At 32.7% G+C, this 14,012-nt stretch overlaps 3 protein-coding genes across 3 annotated transcripts; 2 read left to right on the top strand and 1 right to left on the bottom strand.

Annotated features, from left to right (window-relative positions):
• Nucleotides 1-1,173: 1,173 nt before the first annotated feature.
• On the bottom strand, nt 1,174-2,645 carry LOC114166022 (uncharacterized). Its single transcript, XM_028050674.2, has 2 exons — nt 2,306-2,645; nt 1,174-1,593 (listed from the first exon to the last, which is right to left on the bottom strand). The coding sequence occupies exons 1-2, from the start codon at nt 2,549-2,551 to the stop codon at nt 1,381-1,383; spliced, it is 459 nt and encodes a 152-aa protein (XP_027906475.1). The 5' UTR covers nt 2,552-2,645; the 3' UTR covers nt 1,174-1,380.
• A 2,780-nt stretch (nt 2,646-5,425) lies between these two features.
• LOC114166491 (mitochondrial arginine transporter BAC2-like) lies at nt 5,426-7,481 on the top strand. Its single transcript, XM_028051230.2, has 2 exons — nt 5,426-5,916; nt 6,646-7,481. The coding sequence occupies exons 1-2, from the start codon at nt 5,683-5,685 to the stop codon at nt 7,321-7,323; spliced, it is 912 nt and encodes a 303-aa protein (XP_027907031.1). The 5' UTR covers nt 5,426-5,682; the 3' UTR covers nt 7,324-7,481.
• A 1,146-nt stretch (nt 7,482-8,627) lies between these two features.
• On the top strand, nt 8,628-13,648 carry LOC114165665 (kinesin-like protein KIN-13B). Its single transcript, XM_028050234.2, has 12 exons — nt 8,628-8,863; nt 9,042-9,239; nt 9,323-9,469; nt 9,724-9,825; nt 10,222-10,299; nt 10,401-10,482; nt 10,811-10,970; nt 11,801-12,103; nt 12,234-12,452; nt 12,601-12,949; nt 13,024-13,089; nt 13,250-13,648. Exons 1-12 carry the CDS (start codon nt 8,738-8,740, stop codon nt 13,427-13,429), a joined length of 2,010 nt encoding a protein of 669 aa, XP_027906035.2. The 5' UTR covers nt 8,628-8,737; the 3' UTR covers nt 13,430-13,648.
• Nucleotides 13,649-14,012: the final 364 nt, after the last annotated feature.

Genomic DNA, 14,012 nt, shown 5'->3' with positions numbered 1-14,012 from the left:
TATTATATGTTGTATAAATATTAAATAATCTCAACAAACTTTTTACATACTTATTAAACATACTCTAATTTCTTTCATATACCTTTCATATATTTATTTAAATAATTAACAAGTTGAAGTATGAGCACAGTGGGTTTCATTTGGGGACTAGAGATGGCGTAGCCAAGAGCATATATATATATATATATATATATATATATATATATATATATATTAAAATTATATTTATTAAAAATAAAGTAAAATATATCAGAATAAATAAAAGAATAACCATTGATAAATAAAAAAAAAGAGAAGAAGCATAAACATTTAATTTTATAAAAAGTTTGTAAAAATAATGGTCAATTTTTAAAAATTTAATAAATTATTATATTTAAAGGGTAAAATCGGTATTTTGAAAAATGGACACAAAAAGAAAAATCCCCTTTATATATTATTATAGATTTTAACTTATTCATGCTATCAATTCGGAAGTGTCACTATAAAAGAACCATTCGGTCCATTCGGTTTTAAGAAAACAAAAATCAAACCGATCCATTCAATTTTAATTAACAATTTTTCAATCAGATTTCACTTATTATTTTTTAATTGTTGTGGTTAAGTTCTAAACACCTGACCTAGTTGGTAGAAATGGAAGAGTAGACTGACAAAGATAAAAATGTGGATGATAGACAAAGACAGCTGAAACCAACTCTTGTTAGCGAGTTACTTTGCCATAACTCTTGCCACAAACAATTTTTCAAATTTCCATCACACGCCATTTCAGAAAAATATTATGCTTACAACTGAATTCGCCTGCAAAAAAACCAGAGCCAGGTTTCATCTGGAAACACAAAAACAACGGTTGCACCAAGTGAAATCTGGCAGGCTTTCTTACCGAATATGCATTACACCAATCGTCAATTTAACCACTCAACCGATTTAATTAACTCTTTGATATTAATGCTAATCATTAACCAGATGACCTAATCACTCAAAGGAAATAATGTAATATGTGATTATCATCTAGGGTAGCTTAAAATCTCCTTTAAAAAAAACTCCATCTTCCAATCAATGCATGATGAATAACTCGATCAAATCCAAAGTTGCTTTAAACAAAAAATCAAGTCCACCAAAATGATGGTATAGGTGCAAAAGAATGGATCAAGGAAATACTGCCTAAAAATATATCCGTAGCACAAAATTGTTGTTTCTTATTTCTGGGTGTTGAAAGCACTTGCATGACCTAACTCATATAAGGACACATGGCGTCTAGAAATACTTGAAGAACGCTAAAACATCTAATGCTATAGGCATTCATGTAATACCCTACATTAACTTGAGCATTCTGCAGTCCGCTTTGACATATCAAGAATAACTGGAGAAATCATGACTAGTTATTTATATATACCCGATTGGCTTCTCTGGTTTTTCTGGTTTTTCTGGCTTATCTGGCTCCTCCTTTTCAGGCTCTTCCTCTTCCTCTTTCTTTTCTTCCTCCTCTTCATCCTCTTCTGGTGGATCTGCAGGCATTGGAGGCGGCAAAGGTGTCTTCATAGGACTAAACTGAGGGAATATATCTGGTCTTCGTCCAGGCTTAGGCCTCTCCCACTCCTGTCAGCATATTACAAAACTATCACCATATGCATCAAGTGCCCACAAATTCAGAAAAAAAAAGAAAAAAAGAGGGTTAAAAATCCTACAAAACCTAACATTACTCGAATCTGAATATACTCTCAAAAGGCACAAAACAAACTCCAGAAAGAGGAGTGTGACAATTGTTCACTACCTAGACAAAGTCCTTAATGCCCTCTATATATCTTCATTCGAAGATATACGTGTAAAGGCGGCGCTTACTGTGAAACATCATATACAGCATTTACTTAAGGTATGCATCAGAAAATAGCGGCACTTGCCAAATTAGCCCTAATTCACCAACAAATATAAGATTGCCATCTCTTAAGTACACAACATACAAATTTTATCACACATGACATTATTTGCAAAACAATTTCAACCATTAGCTTCTCAATCGAAGATATGATTTGGCACTTTGAAAATTTTCGAGAAACTAACATCGCATCTATCCGGAACCAAGACTAATTGAGTTCGATTAGAAGCAAGGAGTTGCACTTAGAAGTATATAATTTATCCTCCAAGGAAGAATCGAAGCAATACAGATTTCAGAGTACATGAATTGAAAGTTTACACTGTTAACGCTAGATACACTGCCCTAATCCAAATTCGCAGCCGATAACAGATTTTTTTTGTTTTGAAAATAAACATAAAAGAAAAAATAGAATTGACATCGTTAGAAAAAACCTACGATTGGGAAATCGAGAGGTGAACGGCGAGTCATTTTTTCCTCTTCGGGAGCCATACGTACGAGGTGCCTCCGAAAGCGAGGAACTGGTGTGAGAGAGCGAAAACCAACTATGAAAGGTGATGCAAAGTTAGAAGAAGAAGAAGAAGGTTTAGGAGAAGAAAACGATGAAGAAGACGAAGCCGAAGAAGAAGAAGAAGAAGAAGGCGGTGTGAGAAGGGTGTTGAGGCTGACCAAAGCCATGGCCATGTCTGCGGCTGCGCAACACCTAATCCAAATCCTTCCCTTCTTTCTCTCTCTCTTTCTCCGCCTCCTATTTCCTCTTTTCAATAACGTTAAGTCGGTTTTCGTGGCTCGACCTATTTTACATTTTTCTCTATTTTCCCCCAATTTCTATTTAATAAAGAAAAATATATATAATTTATTATAATTTCTTCCACCAAATTATATTAATTTATTTGTTTTTAATCACACAAAATGGATCACTTTAAGTTTTTTTTTTCCGGCAAGAATGACACTTGTGTTTCTCTTTTGTTTTCTTTAGATCCACGGATGAAAAAAATAAATAAAAAGAAGCAGAGAAATTTGAGTTATTATTCACGTTTTGGTTGAAAAAATTAGACAAGATGGTGTGGTGAGAAGTGATGGTACGATAAAGGTGTCCGTCCCCTCGTTTTGGGTTAAGAAAATATAAATTGTATTAAAATTGTATTATTCTTTAAATTCATGTATTTTTATGAAATATTGTCAACAAAATAAATTAAAATATTATTTTTAATTTTATAAAGTAATTATGTCTACACAAAAAAGAAAATTGAAAAACTTAAGAAGTATAAAACGTCTGGCTAATTTCATTATCTATGTTTTAAGTAAAAATTTTCACAAACTTTATCGATGCTCTCTTAGATTGTATGTTTAATTTGGTGTGAGTATTGTGAAGGAATTTCCAAAAAAAAAAAAGTTATCTTACACATACCAAATTAAATTTAAAAAAAAAAGTTAAATAAAAGATAATTATATGGTAAAGCGTTGACAGAAGAACAAATTATCTGCACTCAAGTTCCAACATTCTTTTACTATACACATATAAAAAAACATTCACATTTAAAAATGACTACTAAGTCTAAGTCATTACAAGTGATACTAAAAAAAAATCAAAATTACCTATAGATAATTCTATAATTACAGATTAAAATTTAAAATTTGTATATAAATTAAGCTTTACATACACGTTTTATTCCACATAAAAAGTCTGATTATCTACAAATTATTTTCATATATAATAATAAATAAGTTATTCTCTCGTCTTGTAAAATTCGTATATAAATAAAAATATAACTTTCATACAAATTTTACATATTAATTTTAATTAAACTTTTTTCAAAAGTATAACAAAAGTATAACAAAACTTTTATCGAATCCTTCTCGTGTTCGTTCAGTCCATTTTGAACATCTCTTAAATTACATACAAAATAATATATGTGTAATTTACATACAAATTCTAATACTTATCAAAAAATTTGTATGTAAAGTTATATATAATTTTTTTTTAAATGTATATTTTCCAAAGTCGAATTTACCTGTATATTTGTTTTCCTATGTAATCCGTAAATAATATCTAATTAGATATAAATTTTAGATATTACATATAAATTTTGTTCGTAGATAAAATCTTTTTAGTGTGAACTTATTATTTTGCATGCAAAAGTGTGTGTAAAGTTTCTTAATGCAATATTAATATATTGTCTACTTTACTATATACATAGAGATGGAATAATCTTTCTTACAAGTGTGTAGATCATGTTCTAACGATTTAGAGTTTTTCGTGTAATATATCTATAGACAACTTTTAGATTAAGCCATAAGTAAGTAACAAATTTATAAAACTTTAGAAAGTTAAAAGTGGTTTATCTAAGGGGTAAAAATAAAAAGATAATCAAAAGTGGTTTGCATATACAACATAAGATTAAGTAACAAATTGTGATACTTTGTGATTCATTTATTATTCTTTGTATCTAATAGGCATCTTATTATAAAATGTTTTTTTCAAAATGTTTTATAAACTTTATTCAACTTCTTTTAAAGCTAACTATTTAAGAGGTAAATTTTTTGTCGATCTCATAAATTAAGTTATAATTAAATTACAATGTCTGAACACATTCACTATTGATTAAAAAAAATTATGCTGTAACTATAATGTTTAACCTAAGTGTAAGTGTATAATCTAATAATTAAAATTATAGCTAAAATAAAGAGTTTCATTCCCATCAAAATTAGATATATAAAATTTAAAGATAAAAATATGTTAAAGTTTAAAATAAGAAAAATAAACCAAAAAGTTATAACATTGTCTTATTTCTCCCAACTGAAAAGATGAAATAAATTATATTTAACTTTGATTGAAATTTCTTTTTGTATATAAATTCTGCATTATTTAAAATCTGAATCCAGAAAAAAATATATTTAAATTAAATTTTTAAAATATTTAAAAAAAAAACCATGATAGAATTTTAAACTTTAAAAATGAGCAATTTCTGAAATACAATAATCGATCATAACATAACCATATTATCTATGATAATGATACATAACAATTAATTTTTTTATAATTTTTTCTTACCATGAATTAATATATTTTGAATAGATTTAAAATATAAAAAAATAAAAAAATAAAAAATAAAAAATAAAAGTTATTTAAAAGATGATAACTCATTTGACAAAATTGTCAAAATTTAATTATTTAGTATAATTTTGGTTACACATAACCGACTTAATGCACATTCCACAGTAGATGCTGAGTTTAACAATTTTTATGCTGTCGATCAGATTGTGCTCTTCTTCGTAGTGGATTCAAATTTTCAGAGAAGGCTGCGTTCATGGAACATGCACTAGATTCTAGAAGTTGCACGCGAGATTAATGCATTGGTATTTGCTTAATAACTTGAATCACCCCAAAAACTAAATTTCCTCAATGATCAATAAACAATTTCAAAAAGTTGGCGAACATGGCCACGATTAAATTTTTTCCACGTGTAAAATACGTATTGGTAACGTGCGTAGATTGATTGGTTGGACACTTTTCTTGCCCTACAAAAATAGCAAACAAAGTTGTCACCGGTGGCATTTGTTTTGGTCTCTGCTCAAAGGTGAGGTCCAAGTTCTCTGTTACTTTTCCATCTCACAAGAATAAGAAGGTGAAAAAGTTCCCATCACAAACTTGATTACATATTTCGGGTTTGCCAAACCAAAGAAAAAATCGAGCTTTAGACATACCTCAAACACAAAACCAGAATAGTTTAGTAGTATTATTTAATGTTGTTTCATTCGGAAGTGGCTACGTGGTTTTGAGAACGTGATTTGAGGAATGAGAGGAGAAGATCATGGAATTTTGGTCAGAATTTCTTGCAAGCAGTTCGGGAAGAGAGTTTGTAGCAGGTGGCTTCGGAGGCATCGCAGGTATATTTGCAGGTTATCCACTTGACACTCTCCGAATCAAATTACAGAACACAAAAAATGGCTCTGCTGTCACCATCTTTAAGCACATGGTGTTAAGGGAAGGAACATGTTCTTTGTACCGTGGCATGGCCGCACCATTAGCCACCGTTACTTTTCAGGTTTTTTTTTTTTCTTTTATCTCATTCATCAACTTTCTCTACTCTGTTTTTCTCTCTTTTACGCGCATAAAATTTCATTCAGATGCTCATAAATTGCAGTGGAATTAATGTAGTTTTCAATTTTACAGTTTTGGTACGCCGTAGGATTCCAACTTCTCTTATTCCGATCACAGAAATAGGATAAAAACCTATGACCGACAACTCTGGTCAGAGGAATATACTATAATATCACTTGGTGTTTTTTTTTTTCTTTTTTAAGGAATATAAAGATTCACGAGCCCGCAATTCATTTCCTTTTGAGACTCACTTTCCCACGGCTTTTAATTTTATAATTATAACAATCTTGCTTTCCGATAGAGATAGAATTGTACATGAATCATTTTCCTTTTCCTTCTCCTCTTGAATCATTCAATAATCATTATTAGATAAGGAGTTTAGGTTTTTGACGTGTGAATCACAATGTTTATCCAACTGGGTCAATATTGAACTAAATTTTCGGCTTCGGATTGTGTGAATCAGAATGTTTATCCAACTGGGTCAATATTGAAGTAAATTTTCAAGACAGTGAACAATTTAGACAACTATCTACGGTTTTACTATGTTGTGACATAAAGATTCAGCAACGATTTTCCATCTCCACATGATGTCAAATCTCGACACACTTACACTGTTCATCATTGTTTCCTTTATTTGTCTTTTCACTTCTAATCGATCATTTCACGGTGGCAGAATGCAATGGTTTTCCAAACGTACGCGGTTCTGTCAAGGGCGTGTGACTTATCTGTATCTCCTAAAGACCCTGCATCCTACAAGGGTGTTGCATTAGGAGGAACTGGCACAGGAGCACTTCAAAGTCTGTTACTTTCCCCTGTGGAGCTGATAAAAATTCGACTTCAGATGCAAAAAGAAAGCCAGATGGCAGAATCCATAAAGGGTCCTATAAGGCTGGCGAAACACATTTGGAGAAAAGAAGGCCTTCGAGGCATTTATCGAGGACTTGGTGTGACTGTGTTAAGAGATGGACCCTCTCATGGTTTATACTTCTGGACATACGAATACATGAGGGAACGACTCCACCCTGGTTGCAGAAAAAGTGGTGAAGAAAGTTTGCAGACTATGTTAGTAGCGGGAGGATCTGCAGGCGTGACTAGTTGGATCAGTTGCTACCCTTTGGATGTTGTGAAGAGTAGATTGCAGGCTCAAACACCCTCTTCTCTCAAGTACAAAGGCATCGTAGATTGTTTCAGAAAGAGTGTTAAAGAAGAAGGATACAGTGTGCTGTGGCGGGGTTTAGGAACTACAGTTGCCAGAGCTTTCATAGTAAATGGAGCCATATTCTCTGCGTATGAAGTTGCGCTCAGATTACTGTTTCGCAACCCAAGTATTCATACCAAAGAAACTATTTAGGAGAAACGCCATTTTAGGTAAAAACCACCGACATAACCCATTGCAAGATGTAATTCACAGATACTCTGTACGTAATAAAATAGATTCCGCTAACTAATGGATAATGGAAGGAAAAAAAAGTTCATCTAAGCATTTCAGAATTCATTATTTTCTTTTTATCCACATTTGTTAATAGACAGGTTAAATTTTATAAATAATTTTTTAGGTTAAATATATTTTTATCCTTTAATTTTAGAATAAATTGAAATTAGTGTCCATTTTTTAAATTTTTACCAAATTTAATCTTGTAGAATCACGTGAATTTAGTATTTTTATCCAAATTTTATCAAGTTAAGTTAACGTTTCAAATATATCTCATCATTCATGATAATATTTAAATTGTTTATATTGATTGATATATTTTTATTTTAATTTTATTTAACTATCATAAAATATATTTAAAAAATGTCAAAATGTCAAATAAACTTAACAATATTTAGTTAAAAAAATTAAATTTATACAATTCTAAAATTGAAAACTAAATTAAGCTTAAATTTTGAAGAAAAAATTATTCAAATTTTATAAAAATTTGAGAAATAAAAATATATTTAACCCTAATTTCTTCTTCACTCTTTGTCATAGATATTACTAAATACAACTAACTATTTGGGCTTTTATACTGGATAGGCCCACTATAGTTATGGAATTAATTTGGTCATTATTATTAGGTAATTACTTTTTGCACACGCATTATTTCTTCATGCACTTTGTGAGGGTGTTGGAAAAGTAAAAAGTGTTTATATATTTATAGTTTTAAATACCTTAATTGCGTTCCAATATGAAATTTAGAAAAGTAATTTCCTAATTTATGTATATATTTTAAATTATTGTAAAATATATGCATAATTCAAAGAAGTACAAATTTTTGGTACACCTAACCCAACCCACCACCACATTAAAAAGGCAGACAGCCACCCAAACAGGCGGAGAGAAAGCCCAGAAACGTGGTCTTTTAACGCAGCCCATTATGATCCAAATCCGACCCCTTTTTCACACATAACAAAAAAAATGGACACGTGGCAGGATCGAGAAAGCCCCGAAAGGTGGCAGCATTTTTGAATGCGAAGGAGCCAAGCGCGCAACGATAAACAAAGAGAAAAGCCGCGGCGGGCCCCACCCACGTGCGAGACGGTGGGCGATGATAGGACAACTTAAAGAAAAAGAAAAGAACACACTCCACGGACCCAGCTATACGTCGTCGTTTCAACGTTCCACACGTGCCTCACCTTCGTCTTCCGGATTCAATTCAAAAATATTCAAAGGCTGTTTAGTTTGTTCTCCACTCACCGCATTGGGTCCTATTTACCTTATATATCATTCTTGGGTTCCACTCTACACTACGCTCCTCGTCCAAGTTTCTCATCTCATCAAAAACATGAACAGACAGGGCCAGAGATCCGGTGCGACGGGGGTGCACCATAACCGCCAGCACTCCGAGCACTATCTCGATGCTTCTTCCAAGTGGTTCAACTCCTCCTCCAATCACATTCCTCCTCTTCAGGTTTTTCACTGTTCCTGTTTCCGTTTTTTCGTGTTGTTTACCCTAACGTTCAACAACTTCACTCCAAATTTAATATTCCTAATGATGAATGATTGAATGCATTTATTGTTCGCAACAACCACCAGTCCTCCTTGCAGTGGAAGCTGATTTCTGAATTGCGATCCGTTTTGGCTTGCAGGACTACAATCTGTACGGTGGCGGAGGCAGAATGTACCGGAACAGCGTGCAGAAGAGCTTCAGTGAGTATTCTATGGATCCGTTAACGCCTCCTCGTAGTTATGCTGTCAAGAAAAACGGTGACGAGGACGATTCTCCTCACGATTTCAGCCCTGGCCTCTTGGATATCCATTCCTTCGATACAGAGCTTCTTCCTCAGGTTTATTGATTTTTGTTTCGTTTTAGTTATCGTTGAATGTTTTTGTTCGGTTTTGTTTGAATCATTTGCTTGTGATTTGGTAGATTCCGTCCTCGAACGCGTATGATTCCGAGCCTTACATTATCGGCAAACAAACTGCCAGAGCTCGTGCTACTGATAACAACGTCTACAATAGTCTTGTTGCTGCAGAGAATCTGAAGTCTAGCAATGTAGCTAAGATTAAAGTCGTGGTATGTTATTGTTTTGCGTATCTCAATATTCAATGATAAATGTTATCAGTGCAATACATTATATCGACAAATTGATATAATAGACAATGCAATAAAGAAAGATGAGACAGAAAATGTTGACTGTTTGCTATAATGAGTTTGGAGGCTCTTGCTTGAATACTGCATTTGTCGTGGTATTTGAGAATGGACGTTGGAATTTGTCTTTGCTTGAATTTTGTTTTTGTTCTGAGTTGGTAACTTGCTACTCTATGCAGGTTCGCAAGAGACCGCTAAATAAGAAGGAGACAGCTAAGCACGAGGAGGATATTATAGACACAGTTTCAAATTCTTTAACCGTGCACGAGACCAAACTTAAGGTGAGTGTAGTAGGCAATGGAATTCCGGGGTATTGAAAAATTGGATATTTTAATTGTCTTTTATGTTGAAAAATATTTGATCAAGCAGTTTTGAATGATTTGTGAGAACGATGAAATAGAGAATGATGTTGCCTATTAAATATTTCGTTGATATTTCAAAATCTTTCTCTTGGTGAACTTGGAATGCTTGGTATGAATATGGTCTACTAGAAAGACAAACAATGTTGTTAAGTGTAAATTCCACAGACTGTAATTGTCAGTGTTTATTCATAGAAAATTGTTCAAGCTTTATCTATCCGTTTATTTTTCACAAACTTGTGCATATGATTAGTTTTTGGCTGCTATATTATAGTAAATGTTTTCATTTGAACATTTTAAAATTTAAATGCTTTACAGGTTGATCTAACTCAGTATGTTGAGAAGCATGAGTTTGTTTTTGATGCTGTTTTGAATGAAGAGGTTACAAATGATGAGGTAACTAGCTATAATGCAATTAAGTTTTTAGTTGAAAGAATAAATGTACAAATACATAGCCCACTTATTTAACTTTATTTTTAACCTTTGGACTTGGTTAGGTGTATCGTGAAACAGTGGAGCCCATAGTTCCAATAATATTTCAACGCACTAAGGCAACTTGCTTTGCGTATGGTCAAACAGGTGATAGCAGCTTCTCAAATTTGATTAATTATGTGTGTTCCAATTTACCAAGAGAGTTTAAATCTCCTTTTATTGACTTCTTTTTCTCTTACAACTGTAGGTGGTCCTCTATTTGAATAGTTAATAAGTTGTAGTTTAAAGTAATTAGTAATCTGATAGATATTCTCAAATGGTCACGTTATGTCTACACTTTTATATTGAACAGAAATTTTGATACTTAATGGGTGTTAATTTAAGCAGAAGTGACTTTGTTTGCTTGCACTATTACTGCCATTTTATATTAGTGTATCATTTGTGAACTTCAATACATAATTTTCTTCTTGTGTAGGAAGTGGAAAAACTTACACAATGAAGCCACTGCCTCTTAAAGCATCAAGGGACATCTTGAGATTGATGCATCATACGTACAGGAGTCAGGGATTTCAGTTGTTTGTGAGTTTCTTTGAAATATATGGTGGGAAGCTTTTTGATCTCCTTAATGACCGAAAGTGAGTTGATTGATCTTTCATTTATTCACCCGTGGTCTCTATATTTTTTAGGTGTAATATTTGTTAGAATTATAGGTTGAGTTCAATAGGGGGATGCCTTAATCTTTTCACAAGCCTCAGAAACTTTTTGCAAGTTAATGAATAGCAGTCTCTGAATCAATCAATTCCTGATGAAAAACTCAAATGAAACCTTCGGAAACCAAAGCATACTATATCAAATCAATGTACTTACGATTTGTATGAGATAAGGGTAAGAGAAAAACACAAGATGGTCCAGAATGCAAAAGTTCTTACACAAAGTGTTTCTCAAAATTTCAAATGTTATTGATGATTAAATTGAATTATATGGTATTTCAGAAGAGTAAGAACTATAGTTTTGTAGATCTGAAAGTTTTAGCCAACTAAAATACATTAGTTCGCTAAAACTAAGCCAAATGAAGTTGCATGATTTTTTTATCAGCCAAACGTGAATTTAGTCCGCTAAAATCACTAAAAAGTGACATTTTTAGTGATTTTATTCAATTAAATTTGTTTTAATCGGTTAAAATAGATGAACTCCATTCATTAAATTGCTTAAGAGATTTTAGTCTTTTTAATCAACTAATAACTAGACATTTTAATCGAGGCTCTTAATACTACTAACTTTAACTAAGATAAAGAAATAAAAACTTACAACCCTAAAAACACTAAAGTTACAATTCTAACAATTTCAATTCCAAGATCAACACTTCATCGCTACAATCATCAAATCCAAGTTGTTGGGAGCATCAAATCAAATAATTTCAAGCTTTGCTCGGATCTTCAATCCCAATAATATTGTTCTTCTGCAGAAAACTGTGCATGAGGGAGGATGGTAAGCAACAAGTTTGCATTGTTGGTTTGCAAGAGTACCAAGTATCGGATGTGGAGACCATCAAGGAACTGATTGAGCAAGGAAATGCCACGAGAAGTACTGGCACCACAGGTGCAAACGAGGAGTCTTCACGGTCACATGCAATTCTTCAGCTTGCTATCAAGAGATCCGTTGATGGAAATGTATCCAAGCCTCCCCGTGTTGTTGGGAAGCTCTCCTTCATAGATCTTGCTGGAAGTGAACGTGGAGCAGATACCACAGATAATGACAAACAGACAAGGTATGTCTCACGGAGTAGCTAAAGTGATATTGTTGAAGACAAACTATATTAATGATATCTTAGATTTTCTTTTCTCAGCCTTAATGAATTTGTCTGTTTGGTCGGGTGTTCCAAAATATATGGAATGCAGAATAGAAGGTGCTGAGATCAATAAGAGCTTGCTCGCCTTAAAGGAATGCATCAGAGCATTAGATAATGACCAAGGACACATCCCATTCAGAGGCAGTAAATTGACTGAAGTTCTAAGGGATTCGTTTGTTGGTGATTCCCGCACTGTTATGATATCTTGCATATCACCAAGTTCCGGTTCATGTGAACATACTCTGAATACATTAAGATATGCTGACAGGTAACAACGACATTTCAACCAAACAAACAATAATTTTATGTCGTTGATTTTCCACTTCCCTGCAAACCATTCATTCATTGTGCAATCACTGTTATGTTCCAAATGAAAGCTTTTTGATTTGACTGTCACAAAATATATGAAAATTCAGGGTAAAAAGCTTATCGAAAGGGAACAACTCTAAGAAGGACGTTTTATCTTCAAATTTCAACGTTAAAGATTCAATTTCTATTCCCTTGTCTTCTGTTAATACATATACGTATGAGGATCGCACAACTGATACATGGCCTGAAGAAAAAGACGGGGATGAATTTAGTCCTCCTGAAGATTACTATGAACAGGTGAAACCATCATGGAAGAAAAATGGAAAGATAGAGCCATATGGTGTAACAGATGACAGATTTAAGAAACCCCCCAATGGCCAGATTAAATGGAAGGACATCCCAAAAGTTGAACCTAAAGCAGTACAGTCTGATGATGATTTGAATGCCCTCTTACAGGTAAATTATACTATTCTGGAAACGACTTTTCATATTTGCAAAACCTAGAGTAAATGCATATACCATGATTTCAGGAAGAAGAAGACCTTGTAAATGCTCACCGGAAACAAGTAGAGGAGACTATGAATATTGTTAGAGAGGTAATTAAATTGACTCTGTTTTTCCTTTTGACATTTTATTGTTTTTATAAATTTTATGCGCATTACGCAACTGTGCCATTTTTAAAATCTTCGAAACTTGTGAGTTGTGACTATCAGTGTAGGTTGTAGCTTCATATTAATATATGCTTTACATATGCAGGAAATGAACCTCTTGGTTGAAGCAGACAAACCAGGTAATCAGCTGGATGATTATATAGCAAAACTAAATGCCATTCTGTCTCAGAAGGCAGCTGGCATCATGCAGTTACAAACTCGTTTAACTCATTTCCAGAAACGTTTAAAGGAGCATAGCGTTCTGGCTTCATCTGCTGGTTACTAATTTAAATCAGACTCCTGGGGTTAAGTGGATGGGAGTCGAGTTATTCGTAGTGATGGGGAAGAGTTTGGAATAGGATGTCGTGAAAAGGGTTTTTTTTTTTTTCTACTTTTTTAAATCCTAAATTGTTTGGGAGTTTTAATGAGGGAGTGGTGCATTCATCTCCCTTGTTTGGAAGTTAAGATTATAAATAATTGATATAAATTACAAATTTAAATCCAACGCCACCCTTGTATTTTTTTATTACTTTGTTAACTTTCTTTAGAAAATAGTTCTTGACAACCTTGCCATCTAATCACCAATTGACATGTATGGTAATTTTATTATTTTTTGTAAAAACATTACAGTCATTTTCTTAAGAAAAGATATATATATATATCTAGACTTCCAGATAATAGTATAAATATTTTTACACTAACCATCATGAATGTTCAACCGTTCTATTTTAAAAGTTTAAAACTTATAATACTAAAAGTTTTTCTTTTCTTGAATAACGGCAATTTTTTTTCGTATGTAATAGAAAAACATTAAAATATTTAATTAATATTAGGAGGTGCTAATATTGTCTTTGGAGAATGTTCTTTGC

The sequence above is a fragment of the Vigna unguiculata genome, chromosome 10 (genome assembly GCF_037176805.1).
Source record: "Vigna unguiculata cultivar grain cowpea cultivar isolate G323 ecotype 2 chromosome 10, ASM3717680v1, whole genome shotgun sequence".
Classification (NCBI taxonomy): domain Eukaryota; kingdom Viridiplantae; phylum Streptophyta; class Magnoliopsida; order Fabales; family Fabaceae; genus Vigna; species Vigna unguiculata.
Note: the sequence above shows the minus strand (reverse complement) of the source record. Positions and strands in the feature narration are given on the sequence as shown.